The 27597-nt window shown below is 45.3% G+C and overlaps 1 protein-coding gene across 3 annotated transcripts in view; it reads left to right on the top strand.

The window, feature by feature from the left end:
• PIP5K1A (phosphatidylinositol-4-phosphate 5-kinase type 1 alpha) overlaps positions 1-20249 on the top strand; it is a 40435-nt gene extending 20186 nt beyond the window's left edge. Inside the window, exons 4-17 of one of the 3 annotated variants that reach the window (XM_054010844.1) lie at positions 3414-3544; positions 4223-4340; positions 5675-5827; positions 7149-7448; positions 8508-8713; positions 9741-9824; positions 10697-10745; positions 11203-11287; positions 11611-11748; positions 12762-12891; positions 13892-13972; positions 15888-15968; positions 17880-17964; positions 18814-20249. In XM_054010844.1, coding sequence (XP_053866819.1) covers positions 3414-3544; positions 4223-4340; positions 5675-5827; positions 7149-7448; positions 8508-8713; positions 9741-9824; positions 10697-10745; positions 11203-11287; positions 11611-11748; positions 12762-12891; positions 13892-13972; positions 15888-15968; positions 17880-17964; positions 18814-18816 — 1644 coding nt within the window. In that variant the 3' untranslated portion in view covers positions 18817-20249. The remainder of the gene's footprint in view (positions 1-3413; positions 3545-4222; positions 4341-5674; positions 5828-7148; positions 7449-8507; positions 8714-9740; positions 9825-10696; positions 10746-11202; positions 11288-11610; positions 11749-12761; positions 12892-13891; positions 13973-15887; positions 15969-17879; positions 17965-18813) is intronic. The other 2 variants (XM_054010845.1, XM_054010846.1) reach the window with 2 other exon arrangements.
• Positions 20250-27597: the final 7348 nt, after the last annotated feature.

Below are 27597 nucleotides of genomic sequence, written 5' to 3'. Positions count from 1 at the left end.
AAATGGATAATGGCATGATCGAGGCGTTTCAGCAGCTCTCGCTTCATGTAAGTGGAAGCTTCTCGTTTGAAATCTCTAATCCAGCTATGCTTTAATATCCACATACTGTTTGGTGACAGGGTTCGCTTCTAGAGATCACCTGGAAAGTAAGGGAACGGAGTGTGTGGGAGAGAACTTAAACAGCACTTCTGTTGAATCTAGTCTCTCTAATTTACTATAATTGACTATGTTTAAGCTTGGGGTTCTCAGTTCAGATCTCCAGTATCCCGGCATGCTGAGTGGGGGAGGAGGTAGCAGTACTGGCTGGGAGAAGGCAGCAACCAAAGTGGAATTAGATGAGACACTTAAATATGTTTGCAGCGGCCCCAGAAACTAGTAACAGGGGGACTCCTAATGGGGAAATGACTGACAGGCTCTCCTTACTTAAGCTGTTGTTTTGGATATGTCTCTCCCTCCTTTCCTTGAGGCAGTATGTTGATTAATTTATTCTCTCTGCCCTTCGTTAAACTGAGCAGTCAGCTGCCTGTTTACAATTGTTTTATGATGAGGGGGGAAAAAATGCACACAGCTTAATGGCAACCTCATTGTGGCTCTTTGCACCCACAGATAATGCAGCACTGCCAAGCTGTTTGTAGTTTCTTTATCTTTAAAGTGAAACTACCTTTTTGGTATGAACAGTATGCTGAGCTTGCGTGGATTTTTCAGCGATATTAATTTTAAAAGGCAAGGAGGAAAGGTATTTAGGAGAACTGTTCCAATGTCCTAGACAGATTGTGTGATAAATCTCACATGGGCACATCCCAGGATCTGGTTAGTAAGGAAAGTGGAGGGATGCCATGAAGTGGTCTAAAACCGGATGGAATCAAGAAAAACCTGAGTTCTGTTCTCAGTTCTGTCACTTACTGTGTGACCTTGGACAGATCTTACTCCATTTCCATTTACCGTCTGCTCTGTCCAGCTCACCCCCTTCCCTTTTCTTTCCTTTAGCTGATCCTCTCCTAATCAAACCCACTCCCAAAAAAATAATGGAACTAACCTGCCTGCTGCCATCACGCTGTCCACTCTGCTTGTGTGTTCTACTTCTTCCCCTCCTTGCATCTGTCTTGCCTATTTAAATAATAAGCTCTTTATTTCTGAGTTTGTACAGTGCCTAGTACAGTGGGGCCTCATTCTTGGTTGGCCCTTAGGTGCTACTGTAATAAACATGATTAATAATAAATGGGGAATATGTTTGTTCATCTTTGAAAGATTTTGTAGATACTCAAATGAAAGCCAGAGCATTCGTTTTAGAAGCAATGGAGGGGAAATCTAGGGAAGCCAAAACATACTTAAGCAAATTGGAATCTGGCCTAGTCATCAAGGTTAAATATCTTTCACAACGTACCTTGATCTTAAATGACCAAGTCATCAGGACGTCTTATTAGATGCACAGTGTCCCTTGGCATCTAGCTGGGGTATTGAACCAATACTGACTGTCAGAAGAACACCACCTACTGAGTCACTTGCTCAGGATTTTGTTTTAGGTTCAGTTGCCTTGTATGTAAACAACTTGCACCTGTTCCGCCATAGTTTTAACAACCTTTGCAGTGGGCTTATGTCTTATAGACAGACAGGGAATTGACACAGACCATGTAACTTTGGTAGTTGTCAAACAGATCTTATCTGCATCATCCTGGAAGATTCATGACCACATAGAACAAGCTGGATATAAGCAAGTGTTAATGGCCGAAGACAAAATCGCGTGTTCTGTAGACATGAGCAGACTAGCAGATTCTTGATGTTTGTAAATAGCTGCCACAGGAATATAATACTGCATTGTTCTTGGACAATTTTATGCAGAGGCCACAGCATTTTATGCAGAGGCCACAGTTTGTTTTTAAAACTGTAATGACCAGCTGTTAGTTAGGCTTGGAAGGATCAGGTTTTTATCGATAAACCTCAGTTTCACCCTGCACACAAAAACTGACACAGATATTTCCATCACTGGTCGACAGTCCAGCTAGGCAAAGAAAAATGCCGCTTGAGAACGGGTTCGAGTTTGATTTTTAAGGATATTTGCTTCCTCTGTGGTGCCAATTTGTGTTTTGACACTGGCAAAGCTTAAACTGTTTTGAATTGCAACATCTACGGTCATTAAATAATTGTCCGACTTCCCCTAAATAATTTCTCACAACTGTGAACATGCAAAATGATGGCTTTAAGCACTTTTTCCTATTTTTATCCATTTTTTAATTGATACAAGTCTTAACAAATGCTTAAAAATAAACATGTTGTTACAGTCAACGTGTTTTTTAAAAAAAAAAATCAGTGAATTCTGCCAAGCCTCCTCTTATTGCTTATGAGCCACAAGCCTAGCAAAAGAGCAGGATGAGGGGGTGAGACTAGAGGGTTGAAACCCACAAATGTGCATTCTGGGGGGTTAGGTTATTTTGAGGGCTAGCTCTGTGGTGGGACTCTGCATTCCCTTGAGGAAGACCAGAGTCTATGCCGCGGCCTTCTGATCATGCAAACCTAGGTTTCGGGAGATTGAGATGATGCACAGATACCATGCTTGTCTGCTTCCCAGAGGAAAGAGAGTACTTTGCTGTTCAATACCCACCACTCCAGTCGTTGTAAGGAGTGGAAATGAACACCTTGGAAGGAGTTAAAATCCAGTCTTCATAAGGCCAGGTGGATGGTAGCTACAGTGCAAGCCCTCTGGGGTAGCAATGCTGCAGAATGGGGATAAAATGAGATGAAGGATTGTTAAGGCTTTGTCAGGGATGTAGAGGTATCCCCATCCCGAATACACCTCCTACCCTAATATAACTCTGTCCTCGGGAGCCAAAAAATCTTACCGTGTTATAGGTGAAACCGCGTTATATCGAACTTGCTTTGATCCGCCGGACTGCACGACGACGAGGGCCCCCCCCCCCCCCCCCCCCCCCGAGCACTGCTTTACCGCGTTCTATCCGAATTTGTGTTCTATCACGTCGCGTTATATCGGGGTAGCGGTGTGTATGGCAGACGCTAGTCTTATATGCTCTGCGCTTCAGATGAGTGGAATATGGAGCCCTTGTCACCTTAGTTTGGCAGCAGCTTAAATATTCTGGAAACAGGGTCCCTTTCATGTGACGATCTTGCCGCTCGGTGATAAGTTGTAAATAGGTTGAGAATCTTTCCCATAGAGCAGATGGACATGAAAGAAAGCAGCCAAAGACTCAGTTAGCCAGCTAGAGAGAAGCAAATGAAGGAAACCAGGGTTTATGGGTACAAAATACTATCTAGTCAGTGCCTGCTGGAAGGATGCTAGTTTAAATTGGAGCCTTTTTTTCCCTTGAAGACAGTCATCCATTTAACCCCTTCTGTTCCAATTCGGAATCTACTGCTCCATGTCAGAGATATTTGACTTCCTGTTTCCTTCTCCCCTCCAGACTACGTCATCGGCCTTGAAAGGTGCCATTCAGCTGGGCATCACCCACACAGTGGGAAGCTTGAGCACCAAACCAGAGCGAGATGTTCTCATGCAAGACTTCTATGTAGTAGAAAGTATTTTCTTCCCAAGGTGAGCGCTTTCTTGCTGCTCTGTGAAATGCTTTTACTTAAGGTTATCCACTCTGAGATGAGTCTTCCTGTGGGTTATGAGCTAGTACTGTTACTTTACTTGTAGGTTAGGGTGTTAAGAGAAGAAAGCAAGTTAGGGTGTTAAGAGAAGAAAGCAGCACTGATTCCAGATAAGCTCCCTAAGACACGGACAGGCGTCTCTAAAGCACTCAATAGTATAGTAGCTAGTTCTGCACTTGTTGATATGGCAACCACACAACAGAATGCAACTCAGCCCCTAATTTTAGATATTACTCAACCTTTCCATTAGAGCAAGCATTCAACAATGATTGTTCTTGCATTATATATGATAGAAAAATACCTGCTGGAGCTCTGAGGCATGCGAGGGTTAATGAAAGAGAATTTAAGGCAGCGGTTCTCAACCTGCAGCCCACCGCTTGCAGCCCAATCAGCACAGAGCTGCGGCCTATGTGACATCCTCAGGGCCATACAGGTAGTATTGGATGCAGCCCACAATGGTAAATAGGTTGAGAATCACTGATTTAAGGTGTTAAATTTACCATCTGTTTTGTTTTTGGGGGTTGTAGAAAATTGCCTTGGGGTGGTCCTTTTTTATTTTTAAAAGAGGCCTTTAAAAGTACTGTGTGTATTTCTAATTACCTGTTCCCCTCCCCCACAGCGAAGGGAGTAACCTGACCCCAGCTCATCACTACAATGACTTCCGGTTTAAAACCTATGCTCCTGTAGCATTTCGCTACTTCCGTGAACTGTTTGGAATACGGCCAGATGACTATCTGGTAAGTCACTGGGGAAGCCAGTGTTATTTGTCATACTTGATTTTTCCCTTCTTCCCCAGTGTAAATTGCTTCTATCCGGTCCCACTCCTAACACTGTGCGCACACCAATGGATGTTGTCTCAGCTTCACCCCCTTCTTGGGGTTTGCCTTTATTTATTAAAGTTTACCAAGAAAAAGCCCTTGGCCAGGACTGCACTTACAGCCATCAGCCTGATCCCCAATTCCCCAGTGTGGGCAGATTAGTATGTATCCTTGTTGGGATCTCTTGACCCTTCTGATGACTATTGGCTGATGTTCTGGAGTGGAGCTAATGAGACCTGCCTGGTCTGACTGTCAGATTCGCAGCAGCATATTCTGAACGTCCATACAGAGTCCTGTACCAATTCCATCCTGATTGTGCTTCTCCGGGACATGAGACTCTCCTAGCTCCCTTGAAACCACTGCTTTAACCCAGGGGGCCAAAGCAGCACCTGCAGCCCACAGGATTCACAGGGCCAAATGCAGCCCACAGAATTCTATTGTGCAGCTCCCGTCTTTGATGTGGAGATCAGACTACTAGAATCAAAATGGAGTTGTGCACACTGGGCCAGGTAATCTCTGCAGTTGTGCCACGGTATTAGAGCAGGATGCAGCAGTTCTTACCTCTATTTTATACAAATTAGGTGTGATCCTTGCTTATAGGGCCCCATGGTTGGCCAGAATATGTTGCCCGTTAGCCGGTCAATGGGCCAGTAGTTTCAGGAAGGAACCAAACCATTCCTTTACGTAGCAAGCAACTGCACTAACCCAGCGGGGTCCTGGTCTTTGACTCGAGCTCCTAGGTGCTATGCTAATACAAATCATTACTAATAGCGAACAACCCAAAGGGAGGGAGGGAGCAAAGCTGCCGAGACATCACAGGCTTATAACTACATCTCCATGCCTACCTGTAATCTCTCCAAACAAGACATGTTCTAGCACAAAGTTATGGACACGAAAAAGCACTAACCTGAGGGCCAGAGATTCCAGAGACAGTCATGCTGGATGCTTCCCCAACTCTAAAAGCTGTGCCATGACTTGCTATGCCCGTAAAACATCTCTAGTTTATCTAACTTAATGAACTAGTAACCAGTCTATGTACTGAATTGCGTATTTATCTGTTTGTGGGCAATATACGATGCTACTGTTCACTGGAGTGGCTCAAAGTGCTTTGCAAAGGCACATATGCGGATGTGTAATGACTCCATCTCTACGTACTCAGACCCTTGAGTTGGCCCTTTAGCTATAACTTGGATAAAGATGCCTGTGCTTTGTTACTAGTTTATGCCTTTGCTTTTTAATTCACCTCCCTTCAGTACTCGCTCTGCAGTGAGCCGCTCATTGAGCTCTCCAACTCCGGGGCCAGTGGTTCCCTCTTCTACGTATCCAGTGATGACGAGTTCATCATTAAAACAGTTCAGCACAAAGAAGCAGAGTTCTTGCAGAAGCTGCTGCCGGGTTACTATATGGTAAGTGACCTTTCTGCGTGGGTTGTAATGATGTTTCTCTAATGGCATAAACTTGAGAATATCGTCGTAGCTGGCAGGTCACACGCTGTGCGGCAGGTTAACCTCTGGTCTCAAGGCTGTATTTTCAGAGATGTTGAGCACACTCCACTCCCATTCGCTGCAGGGGCAGATGCGCTGGACCTGAGCCCTTTGGGTTGGTCAACTCCATTTTGCCTCTGCTAGCTAATACTGGTACACCCTCCTGCATGTGACTAAGAGAGACTGTTGGAGCTCTTTGGGCCTGCACCGGGAGGTTTGTACCAGACCTTCCCATTTGGATTGTTTTGAAGAGTGCTTGTATCCCTTGAAAGGACCCACCCAGCATTCAAGCTTGCACTGCTAGGTTCTTTGTGGTTGAATAGCTGTGTGTGTGTCTGCTCAGTCAGTGTTTGTGCGAGAAGCTCATACCCATGATATGCAAAGACTAGCAAAGTTCCTTATTTCCTTTCCCCCTTCTGGACCATTCTCTTTGTTTCATCAGTGCTGGCCAACAAACACTACTTTGTTATTTAAATTTAACATGCCCGTGTGCCAGGGCCTCTGAGTGTCTGTCTAAAGAGACTAAAAATGTGATGATAAATAGATCAATGGGCCCTGCTAGTCCTAGAACAAAATCCGATCCCGCCCCAACATACAATATATAATCCCACTAGAGATGGCAGATGGTCCCAGAGTGCTTTACTAACTGCCTCCCTGAGTGGGAATTTGGCCAGGATATTGGGAGTTTGTCCCTGGCTTAGAAAAGTGCCATGGGATTCTTAATATATGCAATGGTTAAGACCTCTTCTTACCTACCCATGCCCATATTACTAGGCTGGGAAACTGGACCAATGCTAGTTTCTGCAACCACCAGAGTTATAGGGGTCTCTTATTCCAGTGTGCACCCACCCCATCCTGCTTAGCATTAGATCTGGCAAGAGCCTAGCTTGAGGAGGGTGTGGCAAACTAAAAGACTAAGCACAAAAATCCTCCTTTTCCCTGCTGGCTGCCACAAATGGGCTCTGGCAGATAATTGTGTGGATGAAGATGCAAATTTCTTCTTTGTGCAACAGCTGCATCAGACACGTTCAGTTTTGCAGAGAAAACCTTTCTTACCCTAGAGTTACCTATCTATGCCCCAAGTTCACCCATCCCTGATTTGTTGCTTTGCTGATCATCACTTTGGATCCCAGACAGCGTTGCTTTGGTTCAGATACACCGGTAAAGAGCAAATAGCTAGCCACCCTGAATTTAGGGAGTCACCCGGACTCTGAAGTTCTGTCTTCTGTCTTTGGGCATTTAGAACTTGAATCAGAATCCTCGGACACTGCTGCCTAAGTTCTATGGCCTGTACTGCGTGCAGGCCGGAGGGAAGAACATCCGCATCGTAGTGATGAACAACCTGCTGCCCCGCTCTGTGAAAATGCACCTCAAGTATGACTTGAAAGGCTCCACCTATAAACGTCGAGCATCCCAGAAGGAGCGGGAGAAGGTCTTCCCGACATACAAAGACCTGGATTTTATGCAGGACATCCCTGATGGCCTGTTCCTAGACTCTGATATGTACAATGCCTTATGCAAAACACTACAGAGAGATTGTTTGGTGAGTGACGGGTGAGACAAGCTGAATTGAGACAGATTTCCCCCCTTCTCTGTGGATTAGCTTCATGCCTTTTGAAACGTGTGTACCCCAGGGTCACTGTAAAGCTTCTTAGGCCTGGCATTTGCCCTGGTGTTTTCCTTGTGTGTCTACAGGCTGGATAATTCTGCGGTGCAGTTTTTAAGTGAAAGGTGCTAGAATTGAGTCCTCTGTCCCCCAGAAAGGCACAGCCCAGGCAGCTGCAATGCAGTCACCCCCTCCAAACATTGCCCTCCCCCTACAACTCAATTCTGACCCAGGGAACTCCACTATCATGATCCAGTCAAACTTTGACACCTCAAATTCAAATCAGTAATCTAGAGGGATATGGTGCAGTCTTCCCTCCCCCGTCCCCCTGAGCAGTCAGATTTATGCTCCCCACCCAATAATGTCTTACTACTTGAAGGCCTGGGCTACACGGGGGGGGTTACGGGGGGCAGCAGGGCGCGGGGTTGGATCTAAGTTGGACTTACCTGGCCGTCCTCACAGTGGCAAGTCGACCGCCGCAGCTCCCCCGTCGACTCCGCTTACTCCTCCTGCCGAGGTAGAGTACAGGCGTCGATTCAGGGATCGATTTATCGCGTCTCGTCTAGACGCGATAAGTGGATCCCTGATACATCGAACACTACCCACCGATCCGGCGGGTAGTATAGACGTACCCTTACAGTAGGAGGAGTCCTAATTTTAGAGCAGCTGTGTGGTCCAGCGGATAGGACACCGGACTGAGAGTCAGAGGACCTGAGTTCTGTGCCTGCAACTGATCTGGTGTGTAGCCCCGCACAAAGCATTTTCCCGGTTGCCCTGTCTGTAGAAGAAAGATACTGATATTTTACTTTCCTTTGTAAAGCTGCTCATTGTTATCTGTGGGTGAAGATAACTGAGTGTTTATATAGAGGCCATCCCCTTGGTATTTTCAGAACACTAAGCAAAAATACTCCGTGCATGCATAAAACTGGAATAGTTTAACCATTCATGTAGCTTGCAAAACGTAAATGATGCCATATTGACTTTGTTTCCGTCCAGGTTCTGCAGAGTTTTAAAATCATGGATTATAGTTTGCTTGTGGCTGTCCATAACATTGATCAGGCACTGAGAGAGCGTGCGATAATGGATGGGACGGCCCAGTCGGACATGCGAAGGCCAGCTACCCAAAAAGCTCTCTACTCCACTGCTATGGAGTCTATCCGAGGAGAGGCCCGGCGAGGCGGCACCATAGAGACTGACGACCAGTACGTCTGCTTTGATCGTTCAAATTAACATGGCCAATTCATACTTGGAGCGGATGGGGTAAAATCCAAGGATTGATAAGATGTGATTTTTAGGTATCAAGTGATTTTTAGGTGCCAAAGCATTGTGGCAGGAGTATGATGTAGGGCTGAGCCTGAGGCTTGGGATTCAGGACTCCTGAGTTCTGGTTTCAGTTCCTTATTGCGAGTGTCACTTAAGTCCTTTGTACTTCTGCTTCCTTGACCTGCGAAAGCAGGATGCTTGCCAGCCTCACGGGGATATGTGAGGATTAATGTGTCTGTACCACACCTGGAAGCTGTACTCAAACACCTAAACATTAAGTATCGCCTCCGCGGATCATAGGAATTGCTATAGCGGATCAGACCTGAACTTCTGTCTCTAAGGGCTGGTCTACGCTGGGGCGGGGATCGATCCAAGATATGCAACTTCAGCTACACGAATAGCGTAGCTGAAGTCGAAGTATCTTGGATCAAATTACCTGGGGTCTAGATGGCGTGGGATCGACGGCCGCAGCTCCCCCGTCGACTGCGCTACCGCCGCTCGCTCTGATGGAGTTCCGGAGTCAACGGTGAGCGCGTTCGGGGATCAATATATCGTGTCTCATTAAGACGCGATATATCGATCCTGGATAAATAGATTGCTATCCGCCAATACAGCGGGTAGTGAAGACGTACCCTAACAGTGGCCAGCACCAGATACTCCAGGGTGTCTTGGATTCTTCTCAAAGTGGTCAGTTATCAATTAACCAGCCCCCGGTTTCAGTAAAATAGACAAATGTACAGAAAACAGGGATAAGCTCTTATTATGTTTTGGTAACTTACTGACTTAGCATTTATCTGTGATTTGTCTTCACTAGAGTTTGTCAGCTCAGCAGTAGGTGTTCTCTGCATGTTGCCACTCGTTAATCCACTTAACGTTTAACCCATGCAAGGCTGAGTTGTGTAGAGTGAAAACGTTTTGATCAGGGTAAAGCCTGCAAATCTCATGCTTCCTGTTTTTGTTTTCTAGAATGGGAGGCATTCCAGCCCGGAATTCAAAGGGGGAAAGACTGCTTTTATATATTGGTATCATTGATGTGCTACAGTCCTACAGGTAAGAGCCTTTACATGACCCCCTGTATGTTGTCAACAGTGGATAAAATAAACCTCCAGTAATAAAATTGGCCCTGTTTGGTTGCAACAGTCTGAGACTCTATGGCTTGTTTACTGAAGACTACAAGCAGTTTTTAGTTTTATTGCCCCATTTCCTTGACATATTTCATAGGCTGAAATCTCCACATGCTCCGCTGGACCTTGTATCCCTCGTTTATTCAGTGTCAGAGTACAGGCTGGCTCTTACAGGCCAGGTTTTTCTTAGCCTTGGTGATTATGCTGAAGAGAGTGTGCAGGAAGTGGCAGAGAAAAATAGGTGGTAGGTTAAAATTACCATAGCGCCTCTTCCCTCTGGAATGAAAAATAGTTTTACGACTTTGCTTAGATGTTTGTAGTGTTGATGTCGAGTTGGCGCATAGCCTCGGGTGCTGGGACAGTTTGTATAGTGGGGGGTGCTAAGTGTCATTGAACCAAACTGTAAACCCTGAATATGATGGAAACCACTTCAAGCCCGGAGGTGCTGCCACACCCCTAGTTCCAGCTAGCTGGGAATTCTAGCTAACTTAAATGTAAAAAGCTCTCTCTCTCTCTTTTTTTTTTTTTATCATTAGAAGTCAATGAGCGTTATCTCACTGCTATTGGTGCCTCTTAAAATCTCCCCCCAGAAGAATAAAACTGCTACTGAATGTTTAGATTCTTTTAACTAGGTCTGTAAATTTACTTTGGCTTTAGGAAAAAGGTGCATTTCTGTTTTATCTGTCAATGTTAAGAAGCCAAACTGCAGCAATGAACGTAATTTACTAATAGTGATTGCAAAGCCTAAATTTGAAAATTACTGTGGTCTGTTCACTGCTTTCAAATCTCACTTCTCAGATTCGTTAAGAAGTTGGAGCACTCATGGAAAGCATTGGTGCACGACGGGGTAAGTGGCAAGAATGTTATCCGGGGGCTCTTAAATTACCTGATAGCAGTATTTTCAAACCAGGTGTCCCATCAAACAGATAGTTGTGTGTGTAGAAATATATATTTTAAAGTAGTATCTGTGGTCACACCTTATATTAAAGGTACATTTTATAAAGATCAACAAATGATTGATAGATGTTAATAAATGCATAGTCGATGGTTAGTCCAAGTTAATAGCTTGCTTATAACCATCTATAACGCCTTCTATTGATGTGTTTATAACACATACTATTCATGCTTTCAGCAGCTATTAATCACTTTATTAATTGTTTATACACCATTTATAAAGATGCCTTTAATATAGTGAGACCATACTTGTTCCAAATGTAAACCTACTCTAAAAGAAACCCATGTTGCCTTAGAATTCTGCTTATCCCTAGTTACATGTGTAACTTTTGTCCCTTGGATGTTTTTAGGACACTGTATCTGTGCATAGGCCCAGCTTCTATGCAGAAAGGTTTCAACGATTCATGTGCAACATTGCGTTCAAGAAAATACCATGTAAGTATCTCTTCAGAGGTGGGTTCCTGGGAGGCTGCCATAGTCAGGGGAGAGAATGAATGGAGGTGCCTCTGATCAGTAGGAAACTTGTGCTGTGTCAGGGTTACTGGTACATCTTTCTGCCCCACAGAACGTGACTGACCACTCGTAGGGGAGGGTCTTTCATCCATTGGCTTTCTTCTGAGTGCAACACTTTCTCATTAAATAATGGGGAAGGTTATGGATGTTGCTATGTAAGATTCTGGTGGGTTTTTTTTTGTTTGTTTGTTTTTTCCTGGAAAAGGTAATATTAAGTAAGATCTTTCTTTGCTTTTGTCTTCAAGTAAAACTTTCTCCTTCTAAAAAGAGCCGGTCTGGCACAACCGTTCCTCGGAGGATGGGTCAGGGTGGAGCCCCTTACCAATCGCATGCATCGTGTGAAACTAAAGCACAAGTAACGGCAGAAGCAGATGTGGAGCAAGGTTGGTGCCTATGCTAGAAAACCCAGATGACAGGAATTGCTTTCCTTTAATAATAATAATAATAAAAAAAAAAAGGCAAAAGAAGCTTGGTTCAGCCCAGATTTTTGTGATCCAAGACCTCCACTGATGAGACTGTGGGGACATTCAATAGACGCTGTCAGTCTGCAAGCTTGCTAGAGATCTATCCTGGGATCACAGATCTAATCGCAGCTACCAGGACTCAGATGCAGTCATTAATATGTTGCGTAGCTCAAGGGGTGTGGCATTCTGAGGTGTCTTCAGCAGGCCTAGAGGAGCTGTCAGACTTTCATGAAATGTCTCTCTCAGCCCACTGGGGACCTGCCAACGTTGTGGTGCATTAATGGTGGAACAGTAAAGAGACTTTTTTCCACGTAATGTATACTTAACCCGTGGCACTCACTGCTACAGGAAGTGAATGAGATCAAGAACTAATTTAGCAAGAAGCAAAAAGGGATTGGACATCTATATGAATTACAATTGGATATTCTTGTTTTCGTAACAAATTCTGGAAGGGATTTTAAACCTCAGGCTTCAGGGCTTAAGACTGTCTTTAACTCTTAGAGGTCAGGAGGAGACCTAATCTGGTCAGGGGTGGATTATCCCATGTCAGTAGCGTTGTTACCCCATTCCTCTGAAGCATCTAGTATTGGCCTGTATAAAGACAGGAAACTGGACTGATTGGACCTCTGGTCCACTCCAGTATGGTAAGTCCTATGTAATTGGCCTAAGTGATGTCTTGAGCCTTGATCTCCTTCCCTATGGATCATGCCCTGCCAGCGTGTTAATGGAAATGTTAGTACAGAGACTGTATCACAAAGAGCTGGATTCTCTTAGGAATGGATACCAAACGTGCTGGACTGGACCATTCTGTTGTGTAGTTTGCAGCATTGGCTACAGAAGATCTTGGCAAATGATCAGTTATTGTTGCTCATGCCAAGGGTATGCTATTCATTATGTTTATGACCGAGCTATCTGTTCTCTTCTTCCTGCAGGTTCGCATCTTGGTCGCCCTGATCTCCTTCCCAGAACTCCTCCAGTAGACGAAGCTAACAGTGATTCCATAGCAACAACCTTGTCTACTTCTTCGTTGGGCAGTGGAGGACTTAACTCTCCAGCCAACAGGTACCTCTCCCATTAATCACAACAGTGCGTGGGAGGCCACTGCTGCCTGCAGGCTGGGATACTCTGCTTTCGAACACATCAGTCACAGGGCAGATGCCTGCTGCTTTCATGGAGTGTTCATTTTTGGGCATGCTTGTCAAACTACGTGTCTTTTGAGCAGTCGTCCCATGCCAGACAGGTTCAGTACCATCGGCGCAAGGGGTCATTGTAACACCATTAACATGCAGTGTTGTGTTTGAAGACAAGGTAGTGTTGCATCCTCTGCTTTGTAAGTCTTGTTGGCCTTCTAGCTCCTTGCTTGAACTGTGTAGCAGCTTTGATTTTTTTTGGATCATTTGAAATCTTTTACAGTAGGTGATTTGGTGAAATGTCACTTAAAAAAAAAAAAAAGACATGCAGGAGAACACGAGCATAGTACCAAGCAGGATTGACAGAATTTACTTCATTTTTTTCCCCGGAGGTGTTGAGCTCTTGCAGCTCTCATGGAAACCAGTAGAATTATAGGTGCTTAATCCCTCTGAAGATGAGGCCAAAAGAAAAGGACTTTTAAAAGTGCATCTGCTAGGAGATGAATGCGCAGACACAGCTGTAAGGAAGCAATGAAAGGACCCCCTTCAATCTTTTGTTTGTTGCAAAAGGGGTGAGATTGGTAGAGAATAAGAGGGGCTGTAAGGGGGGACAGTCTGGATCGTGGAAGTGCACAGCTGCTCTGATGCTAATTTCTCATATCACAAGTGATCAGAAACATTCTGTCCTCATTAATCATAGACTGACTGCAGAATGTCACAAACCCAGCCCAACATCTGATTTTTGTTCTGTCCTGAACCGGTGGGCCAGAACTGGATTACAAATTTATAATTTGCCCGTCTCCCACATGGTTCTTTATAGGGATCCGAAACCAGATCTTCTCCTTTTCAATAAAGTCAGCATGTCTGAGGCTTTTTTTTTTTTTTTTTTTGGACTCACCACTGAGGGTCTCTCTCCTTTAATTTCTGCTTAGGTCAGTGGGAGTGCAAGTTCACAAATCTGAAACCGCGCCAAAGGGTTTGGCTAGAACAGCTCCTGCCATCTGCTCAAATAGGTGAGGGCGAGGATCATGCTTTGCCTGAAACCTCTTCAGTTCTAAAAGGAATTTTGACTTCTCCTGTCTGTAGATGAAGTACTTAATAGCCTGTTTTCAGTAGGACCACTTGTCCAACTTGCCATATGCCCCTTTACTGTTCAAAGGCTATAAGTGGTCTGCATCTAGGGAATTCATCATATGTAATGTAATACCATGTAACACAGTGGGTGCTTGCACCAAGCTACAAATGCACCAAGGTTGCTGTAAACCAGAAGGTGGAACGATACGTGCCTTCTGGGTATGGTGTCAAGTATCAGGGGGGTAGCCGTGTTAGTCTGGATCTGTAAAAAAGCAACAGAGTCCTGTGGCACCTTATAGACTAACAGATGTATTGGAGCATGAGCTTTCATGGGTGAATGCCCTCTTCATCAGACAGGTATGGTGTCATCCTTGCATGACATATTATTCCCAGCATCCATAGGATTTGCCTTGCTGGATTAATCCCACTGGTCCATCAAATCTGGAATCCTGTGAACGTTTATTGATTTTTTTTTTTTTTTTTTACGGGAAGGAAACACCCTTCCCTCCCGCACCCATCCATTAATACACTTGCCCAATGGGGCAACACTACACATGGATAAAGCAATTCCTTCCTGACCCCTGCAAGCAATCATGAGATACAATTACTTTTCTCTAACCTACCATAGATACAAGTGAGGACAGATTGCTAGAGCATGGGTCTTAGTCTTGTGTTCAAATCCCACTGCACTATAGACTAGCACTGAGGTAGTTTCATATCTATAGTAATTGTTTACATGAAATGTAAACCACAGTTTCTCCTTCTCTATAGAGTCAGCAAGCCCGTGGCTTTGTATTTACCACTCACTGTGGAGTTTCACCTTTGTAATCTCTGTGTAGGTCAGTGGGAGTTCAAGTTCACAAGTCTGAAAACTCTACAATTAGAACAATTCTCAGCTTCCGCTCCAATAGGTGAGGGTGAAGACCAAAACAGGAAAGGCACTAATTTGTCCTGTACTTAAGTTCTAAATACAAGGGGATGGGCCCCCTATTTTGCAATATCAGGTTGAAGGAACTACTCCAGTCTCTGGTTTGCAGCACAGCCACTTCCCCTCCTGTGGAGTGTTGCTATATGCCTCTAACTGTGCACGGTCTGCACTGAAGACAATGCACCCCTCAAAGCAACGTAAGCGATACCAAGTTGTTAGCGTGTGCTTACAGCAAATCCTGCCTGCCTTTGTGAGGGGTGAAGCCAAACCCCGGGAGCCTGCCACTGACATGTAGCTGTCCCTGCACAGCCTTCTGTGTATGGAGCCCCTGGGCCAACACTCATGACAGAGTAGACTTGCCACACTGGATCAAGCCATTGAGCCATTAAATCTGGTGTCCTGGCTTTTGCTGTAACCAATACCTGATGCTTCAAAGCAAGCTGTAGTGCTGTACAGGTGGGAAGGAGACTGTCTCCCTGAGATATGTGGGGGTCAGTTTATACTCTGTATAACCTCAGATGAAAAGAGAGGTCAGTCCAGAAGAGAATGGGGCTGCGAGTTAGGACTCCCCTGTGTATCTAGACCCATCTCTGCCATTGACTCTCATATTGTTTGTGAAGCACGTTGAGATTCCCCGAACAGTGCTGCTAAATAAGTATAAATTATTCAGCCATAGTGTTTCATTGGCATCCTGTGGCAATGAGTTTCATAGGTTGACCTTCCTCATGGCTTTATGTGGGGGATTTCTCTTCATCCCTTTGCTGGATTCGGTGGCACTAAATAAATGACCTTAAAATTAGGATATCCTTTCTTAATTTTAAAACGCAAACTTGTGGGTTATCGCCAGACTTTCCCCTCTTTGTAAAATCAGTGTCTGGAGCATTGTATTCACCAGCTGAGGGTCTCTCCTTTTAATCTCTGTGTAGGTCAGTGGGACTGGAAGTTCACAGCTCAGAAAGCTCCGCAGAGGATGTAGCTAGTTCAGCCCTGAGTAACCACTCAAATAGGTGAGGCTTAATCTAGGCAGGAAAGATGTGTGGTACCCTCTGTGTCCAAACACAAGGACTCCAGTGTCTCCAGTCTGCTGAATGTGAGTGAACAGAAGATTATTGAGCAGAGGTCCTAGCTTTGCAGGGTGACCACTTTTCATGTACCGACCGTTGTCCTCCACCTCATGGTTTGACAGCTCTGTGCATTTCGTACCCTGCCGATGATGCATGCAGCACCAGATGACACGGTGTAGCCTGCTGGAAGCAAACAACAAGCCCTGGGTGCATTAGCAGCATAAGCCACAGTGCCTTCAACTTCAGCAGCACGTGGCTTTCCTTATGCAATCACAACTCTTTCTTTAAGATAAGATCTTGACCTGTGTAACACACGGTACTGTGTGAAATCCGTGTTCACCAGGTTGAACTTTCCCTTTATCTACTTCATGGATTCCAACCTTTGGGTTGTGAAGTAGAGTCAGGAGATCATGCCCACACTGCCCGTCCTGTATTGCTAGGTGGGAGGGGTGGGGAGGCCCAGTTTGGAAACCAGTGCATCGCCTCCCCCACTCCCCATGCACCCTGACCCTTTTCAAGGTCCAGTCTTGTCAGCCTCTTGAAGCCCACATGCAAATCAGAGACTTGCCTTTGGTGCAACTACTTATTTTATTTAAATGTTAGGGGATCACGAAAATGTTTTCCTTTGAATAAGGAATTGCCATTTTGAAAAGGTCGAGAAACACTGCTCTAGCCCATTATGTCACTTTATCGCAGGGGTAGGCAACCTATGGCATGTGCGCCAAAGGCGGCACGCAAGCTGATTTTCAGCGGCATTCACACTGCCCGGGTCCTGGGCACCAGTCCGGGGGGGCTCTGCATTTTAATTTAATTTTAAAAGAAGCTTCTTAAACGTTTTAAAAACCTTATTTACTTTACATACAACAATAGTTTAGTTATATATTATAGACTTATAGAAAGATCTTCTAAAAACGTTAAAATGTATGACTGGCCCGCGAAACCTTACATTAGAGTGAATAAATGAAGACTCGGCACACCACTCCTGAAAAGTTGCCGACCCCTGCTTTATCGTCTCTTTGAAATGGCTTCCAGCTAGGAGTATTTATTTACGTACCAGCAGTGTGCTAGGGCAGGGGTTTTCAACCTGTGGTCCGCAGACCCCTGGGGATCTGCAGACTAATATTTCCAATGGGGTTTGTGCCTCCGTTTGAAATTTTTTAGGGGTCCGCAAATGAAAGAAGGTTGAAAACCACTGTGCTTGTAAAGAGGAGCCATTGGTTTATCTGAACCATAAGCCTTCTCCTCTAGTGTTAAAAGATACAGGTTTACACAATAAACAGAGCAATTAAAACCAGGGAAGGGAAGCTGACTGCTCCAACTGAGTAAACACTAGGGATGGAATGTTTGTAGAATGGAAACATGTGACATAAATTGGTCTCTCTTTGCGTTTCTCTAAATGAGTCAACACCCAGCGGTGGGCCCCACCTGCTTGCCTGAAACTCCCCTCAGTTTGAGTCCGTGATGAGGGCAGGTGGTTTTTTTTTTTTTTTTTTTTTTTTTTTTTTGAATAAAAATCTCTGCAGTCCCCATGTGGGAAAGGAGCACTCTGCCCCGGAGAGACAGTAACACATCACAGCACTCTTGTGGGGCAGGGAGGAGAAACCTGGATTCCAGACCGGCACAGTCACTTTGGGGTGGGTGGGGTTTATTATTTTTTTTCCTGGTGCAATCTTTTCAAGTACCCATGCCAAGGTGGCTAATGAGTCAGAAACATCTCACGTGTGGCTAAGAGATGCTTTATACATCGCTTGGATATTACTGTGGGCATATTAGGAAACCCAAAGGGGCACGAAGAATTTTGAAGGCTTATTTAGAAGAAATAGCTTCATAGGTGTCCCTTTTCTGTTTCCCCAGTGGCTCCGCAGGGCCTTCCGTAACAGAACGCTCCTCAGAACTGACAGAACATTTTGAAGACGTGCAAGAAACAGAGATAAGCTTTGTAAGTACCTGCATTTCCATAGGTGCGAGGAGGGCTCTGTCGGGCAGTTTTAGTCGCAGTTTAAAAAAAAAAAAAAAGTTTAATTTGGCTTTTAATTCAAATGCAGGCGTTTTGTGCTTGGGGTGTGAGAATCACGAAATGCAACCGACTAACTCAATTAATTACTTTGTTTCTTTGATACCAATGGCCCCTCATTTTGCTGCGTGCTACACAGACATCTAGTGAGACTCTGCACCAGAGAACATGTGGAGTGGGAGGGAAAATTGAGGCACAGAGCTGACCTGTCCAAAGCAGGTCTATGGAAAAGTGGAGAATAGAACCAGGGCTCCTGGGTCCCAGTCCAGTGCCAGAGCCACTGGGCCACAAAGTGTAATTATCCAGGCTAGTCTCACTGTCCGAGCTGAAAGTGAACCATCAGCATGATTTGGGACATATAAAACCACAATCAAGTGTAGACCAAACTTGTGACCTGTCTAGACAGCATCTTTTAATACAGTGTCTGCCTGAGAGAGGCCAAGAATTGCTAGGCCCTAGATCAGTGGTTCTCAACTTGCAGCGCAGAGCTGCGGCCCATGTGACATCCCCAGGGCCATAGAGGTAGTATTGCATGCGGCCCACAATGGTAACTAGGTTGAGAACCACTGCCCTGACTACTCCCATTAGCACAGACTAGTTGTGCCTGTTCAGAGACTAGCTTTTGAAATGTCAGTGAGGCTTTGCATTGCTACTGGACTTGTCTCTTACTCACCACAACCATTTAGCAATCCAGCACCTTTCACCAAGGAAGAAACTCACTCAGACTGCTTAGAAAACCTTCCTGAATCTACCTATTGATTTTTCTCTTTACAGTGAAATAACAGAGGGACGGTTGTAATGTGAGCAGAAGATTTCTCTCGACTCTGCGTGGGCCGTAGAGTCTGACAAACATTCAGCCCCTGCGGCTGATCTTAGAAATCTTATCCGGACAGAATCCATAGAAGCTGGAAGGCTTGGGACCTACTTAGTGTCATAGTATTAACAGTGGCTGAGCCCAGAGCAACCTCCTCTTCTGCAAAACAGCCCTCAGGCTGTGGCTGGTTGCATCTAGTTTGTTTTCTGCTGCTGTCCTCTCTTCGAAGACTGGCAGGAGCAAGGCTGCTCATCTCCAAGGAGGAGCAGGAGCTGCTCCGTGCAGGCCAGAGTCCTCTGGAGAAAAGGAGCTGGCTTTGGGGGAGCTGGTTACCTAGGATTGAGGACATCACAAACCTTGCAAGAACAATGGTCAACTATGAAGAGCACCAGGGGAAATGGACATTGGAGCCTTGTTGGAACCGTTTTTGCAACAGCTCAACATGGTGTTTGGTTTTTATATTAATTTAAGTTTCTTTAATTCAGTCATATCGTTTCTTTTAGGCTGCGACAATTATCTATTCTTTTTTAAAAATAGTTTTATCAGTGTTTCACCAAAAATGTCCCGCAGAAGGGGGAGCGACTGTTTTTTTTGGTCACACATGAAAGGTATTGATCATGGATGTCTTGTCTATAAACTAATTTTGAGTGCAGCAGTCTAATGCATTTATGACCTTGCATCATCATCCTCCTGAGAAGGTGACCTGGAACAGACCCACCCACAAGACTTTATCATGGCTTGGTGCTTGAAGGATTTGGAATGGGCTACGCTTTTAAGATGTCAGAGAGGTTTTTGCATTGCTTTGTCCTGTTTTAAACTACTCCTTTATTCTCTCATCCTCACACAGAACGAGAAGCAACAGAGATTTCGGGAGATCTTGGTGCCTGGCGCATTTTTAAGCCTTCAGTGTTTCTTAAGCAAATGGACCAAACCGATCCTGCTTGGTTTTTTTTCCCCAGTATTATGTGTCCTTCTTGGGACACAACTTGTAAAATCTGCCTTTTTTTTTTTTTTAAAAATAGCTAAATTCCCTTTTGATAGCTATGCTTCCGTCTTACCCCTTGGCATCAGGGTTACCTTTTGCGCACGGTGCTCTAACCGCATCCAAATAGAGATTCCCATAATGCCACTCCATATAAATGGCTGCCAGGTCTCTGTGCAGAGCAACAGATTTTGGTGTTTTTTTTTTCCTCAACAAGTGTGTGTTCCACTCTGATTCCAAGCTGCAGCTTATTAGAATCAGCGGAAAAGACGCATTGCTGTATTATCTTAGCCAGTTGCTGTACATAAGACTGTGGCAGTCCTTACCAAGTTACCAGCTGCAGACACATGGCTAGAAACCTGAGCATATGTTGTACTGATTTTTATTTTCACTAAAGTTTTTTTAAAAACTAAATGAATCTTAGTCTTTTTTCCCCAAAAGCAGTGACCCTCCCCCACCTCCTTTTTATAGATTAAAAAGTAAAGAAATGGTTGCTTCTGCACATGCAAGGGTTTTGTATGCCTATTAGCAGTCGTTGCTAATAAAGCCGAAGAATGTAGCGGCGTGGGAGGGGTTTTTTAGTTGATGTATCAGGGCTCAGTGTTTGGGGTTTTTTCCTCGATCACATTTAAAGTGAATATAGTTCAAGCTGCTAGTTTAAAAAAACAGATCTTTGAAAGGCAGATCAGGCAGAACCGCCTTTCTCTCAGAGAGCCAGCCAGGTGTCCAAATGCAAAGGAGTTTAGTCAAGCAGGAAAGCGGTGGTCTCCGAGTAATGTCTGGTTCCTAAGGGCTCTGGAACCTCTTTATCTAGCTGTAAACGTCAAGTGATGTCCTGACGAGACCTGTACCTTGAAGATCAATGTAGTGACAACAAGAAATGGCTTTAGTACAATTTCCCTCTTTCTCCCCCCTAAATCTACTTCATATCCTGATGAACCGTCTATATTAGACATACTCTTTCTGATCTTCCCTCCTGACTCAAATTCCTTTTTTTACCAGGAGGAAAGAAACCAATTTAGTTGGGGTTTTTTTTTTCTTCATGATTTAATATTTATGAAGTTGTATTTAAATGTTTTATTCTGGGAATAGTTACTCAGCGTGCAGGGAGCTCAGAGGGTGGGGGAGGGAGGGCGTTGACATTTATATATCATAATTATCAACCTCTGCTTTGCAATGGTTTAACAGCAAAGGCTTCTTGCATTCTAAAAGGGGCAGCATAACTGGTTTAAGGTACTAAAACCTGATCGGTTATTTCTATCATGAGGGGTTTGGTTACGTGGCTAACGGCTCAGAGAGTTGGGTCTATGAAGGGGGCTCAACACCCTTGATCCTGGCTCCCTGTTTAAGCCTCTTGTCCTACCCTTACCCCTCCATTGTTGGACTGAAATGCGGGGAGAAGCATCAAGAGTTGCTGATGGCTGGACCTCTTTCCTGCTCAGTCTACGCCGACAGCTTTGATTCCACACGGCAGGATCCGTTACTTCTTCATCAATCCAGCAGGGAGGATCTGACCTGTCAAGCATACATCCTTCTGAAACAACTTGTGCCGTGTGGTGAATATTGTCGTTTTAACCTTGTAACACTTTTGCCATCATTGGCTGTTAAATTGAATATTAAAAACAAAAGCTGTCTCTTAGCCGCCTGTCCTACACAGGGGATAATATCGCTGTGAGGGGACGTTACAATACACAGTGTGCTACCAAACCCAGAAAGGTGTGTATTTTTTTTTTCCTCTTGGTGGTGAGGGGTGGCTTGAGGGAACTTGAAAACTATACTTCATCCATTTCATAAGTTCATACAACTGTCTCCCAGCAGGCAGCAATGGAGATGGTAGATGTGAGAGACAAGGAGAGCTGGGAAGGGTCTGTAGGGTAAGGACTAAGTTCAGGGCACTGCTGTTGAAGTGTTGAGTTCTGAGCTGTGCTTGTTGGCTAGAGCCACTGGAGACAACTCGCTCCAAGCAACACTCTGTTCACTGCTCCTATTTAGGCCTGGTCTACAGTTGAAAAGTTAAATAAACCTAACAGTTGCTCAGGCCTGTGAAGAATTTTGCACCCTGAGTGCCATGGTTAAGTTGACCTAACCCCAGTGTAGGTGCAGCCAGGTCAACAATAATTCTTCCTAGCTAACCGCATCTCGGAGAGATGGGTTAACTCCAGAGAAATTCCTCCCATCAGTGGAGGAAGTGTCTACACTATAGCGACAGTGCTGTAGCTGTGCTTGTAGCGTAGGCATGGCCTGAGAGGTGTCCCACTGAACGCTTAATTTTGTCCTTGTGATGGGGTTCACTCGCCAGTGGGGCTTCTCCGTGCAGCCTCAGTCGGTTGCTCACCCTGCAGACACTCTGGACTTGGAGTGCTCTCTTTGTGACAGCCCTCCAGACAGGTCACTGTAGCCCTGCCCTGCTAGAGTATTAAACTCTCCCTGGACAAACTGACTATCTGCAGTCTCAGGTGGTCTCTTCTGCTTCACCTCCTAGACTATGTCACTTTCCTTGTGGCTGGTAGGGGAACCTGGCCTTGTCCATTACTCCAAGTTCCAGACCAGGGACCATATGCCCATCAACCAGTCTGCTTAAGTTCCAACACTATTGCTGTTTCCCTGGGTTCTTTCCTACCTATTTTCTCCTCCTCAGGGCTACTACTGGACCTCGAGAAGTCATTAAGTCCAGACCCCTGCCCTGTGGCAGGACCAATAAACTTAGACCATCCCTGACAGGGGTTTGTCCACCCTACTCTTAAAAATTTCCAACGACAGGGATCCCATAACCTCCCTTGGAAACCTAGTTTAGAGCAGAACTACCTATCAGTAAAAAAGTTTTTCCTAATCTCTAACCTAAATCTCCCTTGCTGCAGATTAAGCCCATTACTACTTGTCCTACCTTCAGGGGATGTGTTGTGATAATTGGGCGTACACACCCTAATTGTCAGCTCAACTGTGAAAAGCGACTGAAGGTTCATAAAAGTGTCACGATAACCTATTACGAGTGTTGATGGGAGAAGATAAAAATGGAGACAGACTGAATTAGTCCAAACCCCAAGTCCCACTGATACAATTCAAGGGCTGTGTTAAAATCATGCCTAGTAAACGAGAGAAGTGTGGGACTGAAAATCAATTAACTCAAATTGGTGTCAGAAATTAAGTATAATTGGTGGACAAAATGAGGGGGAGGAGCCATTCCACCCATCACTCCTCCTTGGGGTCCTCAAAAAGGCAAGTGGGGAAAGCTGGCTACTGAAAGATGAGCTGACTGAAAAGGGGATACGAACACTGGCTAAAAGATAAGGGAAAGGAATGGATTTCACCACCCCATTATTCTGCCACTCCATTATTTCCCAGGACCTTAAACCTTCTTTGGCCCTGTCTACACTACCCACTGGATAGTAATTGATCTATCAGGGATCGATTTATCGTGTCTCGTCTAGACGCTATAAATTCATCCCCGAAATCAACGCCTGTACTCCATCTCGACAGGAAGAGTAAGTGGAGTTGACGGGGGAGTCGCAGCGGTCGATTTGCGGCCGTGAGGACGGCCAGGTAAGTCGAAGTAACTGAAGTTGCGTATCTTAGGCTGGGTCTACACTACCTGCCTGAATCGGCGGGTAGAAATCTACCTCTCGGGGATCGATTTATCGCGTCCCGTTGGGACGCGACAAACGATCCCCAAATCGATGCTCTTACTCCACCAGTGGAGGTGGGAGTAAGAGCCGTCGACGGGAAGCCACAGAGGTTGATTTTGCCGCTGTCCCTACAGCGGGGTAAGTTGGCTGCGATACGTCGAATTCAGCTACGCTATTTGCGTATCTTAAATCGACCCCCCCCGTAGTGTAGATGTAGCCTTAGAGTGATTTTCACCCCCCCAGTGTAGACCAGCCCTTTGTCTTAATCCTGAGAGACGTCCTGACCAGGCCAGGCCAGAGAGAGGGACCCAGATGACACCACCACCTCTGCCAGCTCCAACTAAATCCCGAACACCACCTGGGATGTGAGACTTTCTTTCTCCCAATATGTCCTTTCTCTTCCCTACCTTATTTCTTCTCTTCCCTGCCTCCCTCTCCCCTTTTCCTTCCGTCTAAGAAGAGGCTGGCTTGATTGGCCAAGATTGCATATTTTGCAACAGTGCTGTAAGCCTGCGATTGCAAGGACAGCTAAGCGCAATGCTCTAAAATACCCACTGCTGGCACAAGTTTGCCAGGTGTCAGAGTGGCTGATAGGCACAGCGGGTGGTTTTGTGTTTGTTCAGCAGCTAGGATGCACTGGAGAGCCAGCTGCATTCTCTCTTTTGCTGTTCTTTCTTTTCCCCTTGACTGTGCTCCTCTTGTTTCGTTTTCTGGAAAGCAGGATTGGACTCAAATAACAGCAACAACCCCAGCTCCAGCCTGTTTCGACTAGCGTCTCTTTTCCCCAAAAGGAAGTTTTGGCCATCTTTAATGCCACTTCAACTGAGCTGGGAGGAGGGTCCTTTAAAAAACTCTCCAGCTCACGGGAAAGGGAGCGAGGGGTGTTAAAATGAAAGCCTTATTTAAAACTTTACATTTGTTTTTAGTGCAGAGTTCGTGATTTTGAATGGTGTGTTTGCCATGGTAGAAGTAGGCCCCTGAACCTGGTTTAACGCTGTTGGAGAGTAGCAGGATCATGTTAACACCTTGGACTCTTTGGGCTCTTCTATTCCATCTCAATGACTACAACAGACATGGAGAACAGTTGATCCTTATAACAGCCCTTAACATGTTTGAAGATTATCAGGTCCCCAGACTAAACATGCCCCATCTTCATAGGTCAGGTTTGCTAAACATTTTAGCATTTTTGTTGCTCTCCTTTGGACTCTCTCCAGTTTGTCCACATGTTTCTTAAAGCGTGGTGCCCCAAACCAGATCTGTTACTCCAGCCTAAGCCTCACCAGGGCTGAGTGGAGTGAGACAGTTTCTTCCTGTGTCTTACATACGACATGGAACTCATGATTTCATCCATACAGATGACAGTATTTGCACACAGTTTTCATTAGGTTTCAGAATCAACAATCCATTTACATGACTAAGTAGTGCACACCTTTCAAAACTATTGTTTGTCTGCAGGCTCAGAAACAAAGCAAGTGCATGTATTACAAGGCCACAAGGGACTATTGTGTTCATCAAGGCCTGGTCTGCACTAATGGCAGGGATCGACCTAAGATACGCAACTTCAGTTATGAGAATAGCGTAGCTGAAGTCGACGTATCTTAGGTCGACTTACCTCGTGTCCTCATGGCGCGGGGTTCACTGCTGCCATGCCCCCGTCGACTCCGCTTCCGCCTCTCACTGCGGTGGAGTACAGGAGTCGACAGCAGAGCGATCAGGGATCGATTTATTGCATCTATACTAGATGCAATAAAAATAAATGATCCAGTGAGTAGTGTAGACGAACTCCTAGTCAGACCTTCTGTCTAACACAGGCCAGAGACCTGACCCAAGTAATTCCAGGAGCAGGTCTTTTAGAAAAACATCCAATCTTTATTTAAAACTTCAGTGACGGAGAATCCGTTATGACCATTGGTAAATTGTTCCAATAGTTAATTACTTTGTTTTAAATTTACATCTTATTTCCAGGCTGAATTGGTCTAGCTTCTACTTCCAGCCGTTAGATGGTGTTCAACCTTTCTCTGCTAGACTGAAGAGCCCCTTATTAAATATTGTTCCCCATGTAGATAATTATAGGTTGTAGTCAAGTCTTCCCTTCACCTTCTCTTTAAGCTTAATAGAAAGAGTCTTTGAGTCTCTTACTATAAGGTATGTTTTCTAATTCTTTATTCATTCTCCTGGCCCTCTCCACTTTTTCAACATCCTTGTTGTGAATTGTGGCCACCAGAACTGGACACAGGATTCCAGCAGCAGTTGCAGCAGTGCCAAATACAGGGGTAAAATAATCTCCCTGCTCCTACTCGAGATTTCCCTGTTTATACATCCCACTGAGATGTAGGTTGCTTACAGTCAAGGTCCTTCACAGCCTATTCCCACCATCCCCATCATGTCTCATTCAGTATGGGAGATGGAAGTCGACCTTTCTATCACCCACTTCTTACATTTTCAAACACCTTCCTGCTTTCTCCCCTCGGCCCCTCACGCCTGGGACAAGCACCCTGTGATTCACTGTGAACAGTCGCAAAGCTACAGTATTCTCCTCCTTCACAAAGATCTATTCAAATTGGTACCACAAGTACTTCTGTTCTTTGTGCGGATACAGACTAACACGGCTGCTACTCTGAAACCTATTCGAATTGGAAATGTTGCAGAGAAGGGCAACAAAACGATTAAGGGGATGGACAAGCTTCCTGTACGAGCTGAAATTAAAAAAGACGGGGACTGTTCAGCTTTGAAAAGAGACGACTAAGGGGGGAGAGGATAGAGGTCTATACATTCATGAATGGTGTGGAGAATGGGAATAGGGAAGTGTTAGTTACCCCTTCACATAACATGCAAACCAGGGGTCACCCAATGAAATTAACGGGCAGCAGGTTTAGAACAGAACATAAGAAGTACTTCTTCACGCAATGCAGTCAACCTGGGGAACTTGTTGCCAGGGGATGTTGCGAAGGCCAAAAGTGTATCTGGGTCACAAATTAGAGTAGTTCCTGGAGGCTAGGTCCATCAATGGCTATTAGTCAAGACGCTCTGGGTGTCCCTAAACCTCCAACTGCCAGAAGATGGGACTGGACGACGGGATGGATCACTCAATAATTGCCCTGTTCTGTTCATTCCCACTGAAACATCTGGCACCAGCCACTGTGAGAAGACAGGATACTGGGCTAGATGAACCATTGGTCTGGCCCAGTATGGCCATTCTTATATTTTTAATCCTCCTTAAAACTCCCCTTTGCTGTGAGGCCTACAAAAACATTGACAACATTTAGGCTGCTGGTGTGCAAAGCCTGTCTTGCTGAGCATATGGCCTCACTGTTTCCTTGCGCTCCTCCAGCTGTTCTGTATCCAGCTGTTGTCTCTTGTCTTATGCCTAGATTGGAAGCTTTTGGGGGCAGGGATTGTCTTTGTTCGGTGTTTGTACAGTGCCTAGCGCTGGTTCTTGAGCATAAGCCTATTTTACAGATGGCGAAATGGACGCCTAGAGAGCTGAAGTTACCTGCTCTTGGTCACAATGCAAAAATCCGCGGCCAAACTGGTGACAGAATGCAACCCGGGGCTCTGCACTAAGAACTAGACAGACAGTGGTGCCTTCCTCGGAAAAATCACCACCCTCTGCAGTCAAGGGCGTATTGCAAACCTTCGATGAAAGAGTCAAGGCCCAAATTTAGTTGTAAGGAAGGAGAAAAAGAGAGGTCAAACTTTAGCTGAACTCTGCTGAACAACACATTGGCCTAGCTCGAACATGCTATGTTTTTATACGCTCTGCGCCTGCTTTGCTGTGCTGTCTGCTGAGGGTAGCAGAATGCAGGCTGTTTGGCTCACATTTCCCCTCCAGCTATTATTTTTTATCTGTCTGGCACCGGCTCCCAGCCTTCCTTGGTTCACATACCGCCCTCTTAAAAATATGCTGTGACGTGAATGGAGTATCAAGCGCCTATACCTCCAGTGGGACACTTAACGCCGTTAGGGGAAGCCCTGGCTAGCTTATTAGCTAAAGAGAACCGGGAGAGGGCCCGACTGGACCGGCTCTTTCGCTTTCAGGGTTGCAGGCAGCCCCGCCTACGTCCTACTGACGGGTGGCGAGAGCTGGGGTCTGTTTGAATCACGGCACCTCTTGCGGTGGAAAACTCTGTTTTTCAAAG

This window comes from Malaclemys terrapin, chromosome 21 (assembly GCF_027887155.1).
Source record: "Malaclemys terrapin pileata isolate rMalTer1 chromosome 21, rMalTer1.hap1, whole genome shotgun sequence".
Lineage (NCBI taxonomy): Eukaryota > Metazoa > Chordata > Testudines > Emydidae > Malaclemys > Malaclemys terrapin.
This window is presented reverse-complemented; position numbering and strand designations above follow the sequence as displayed.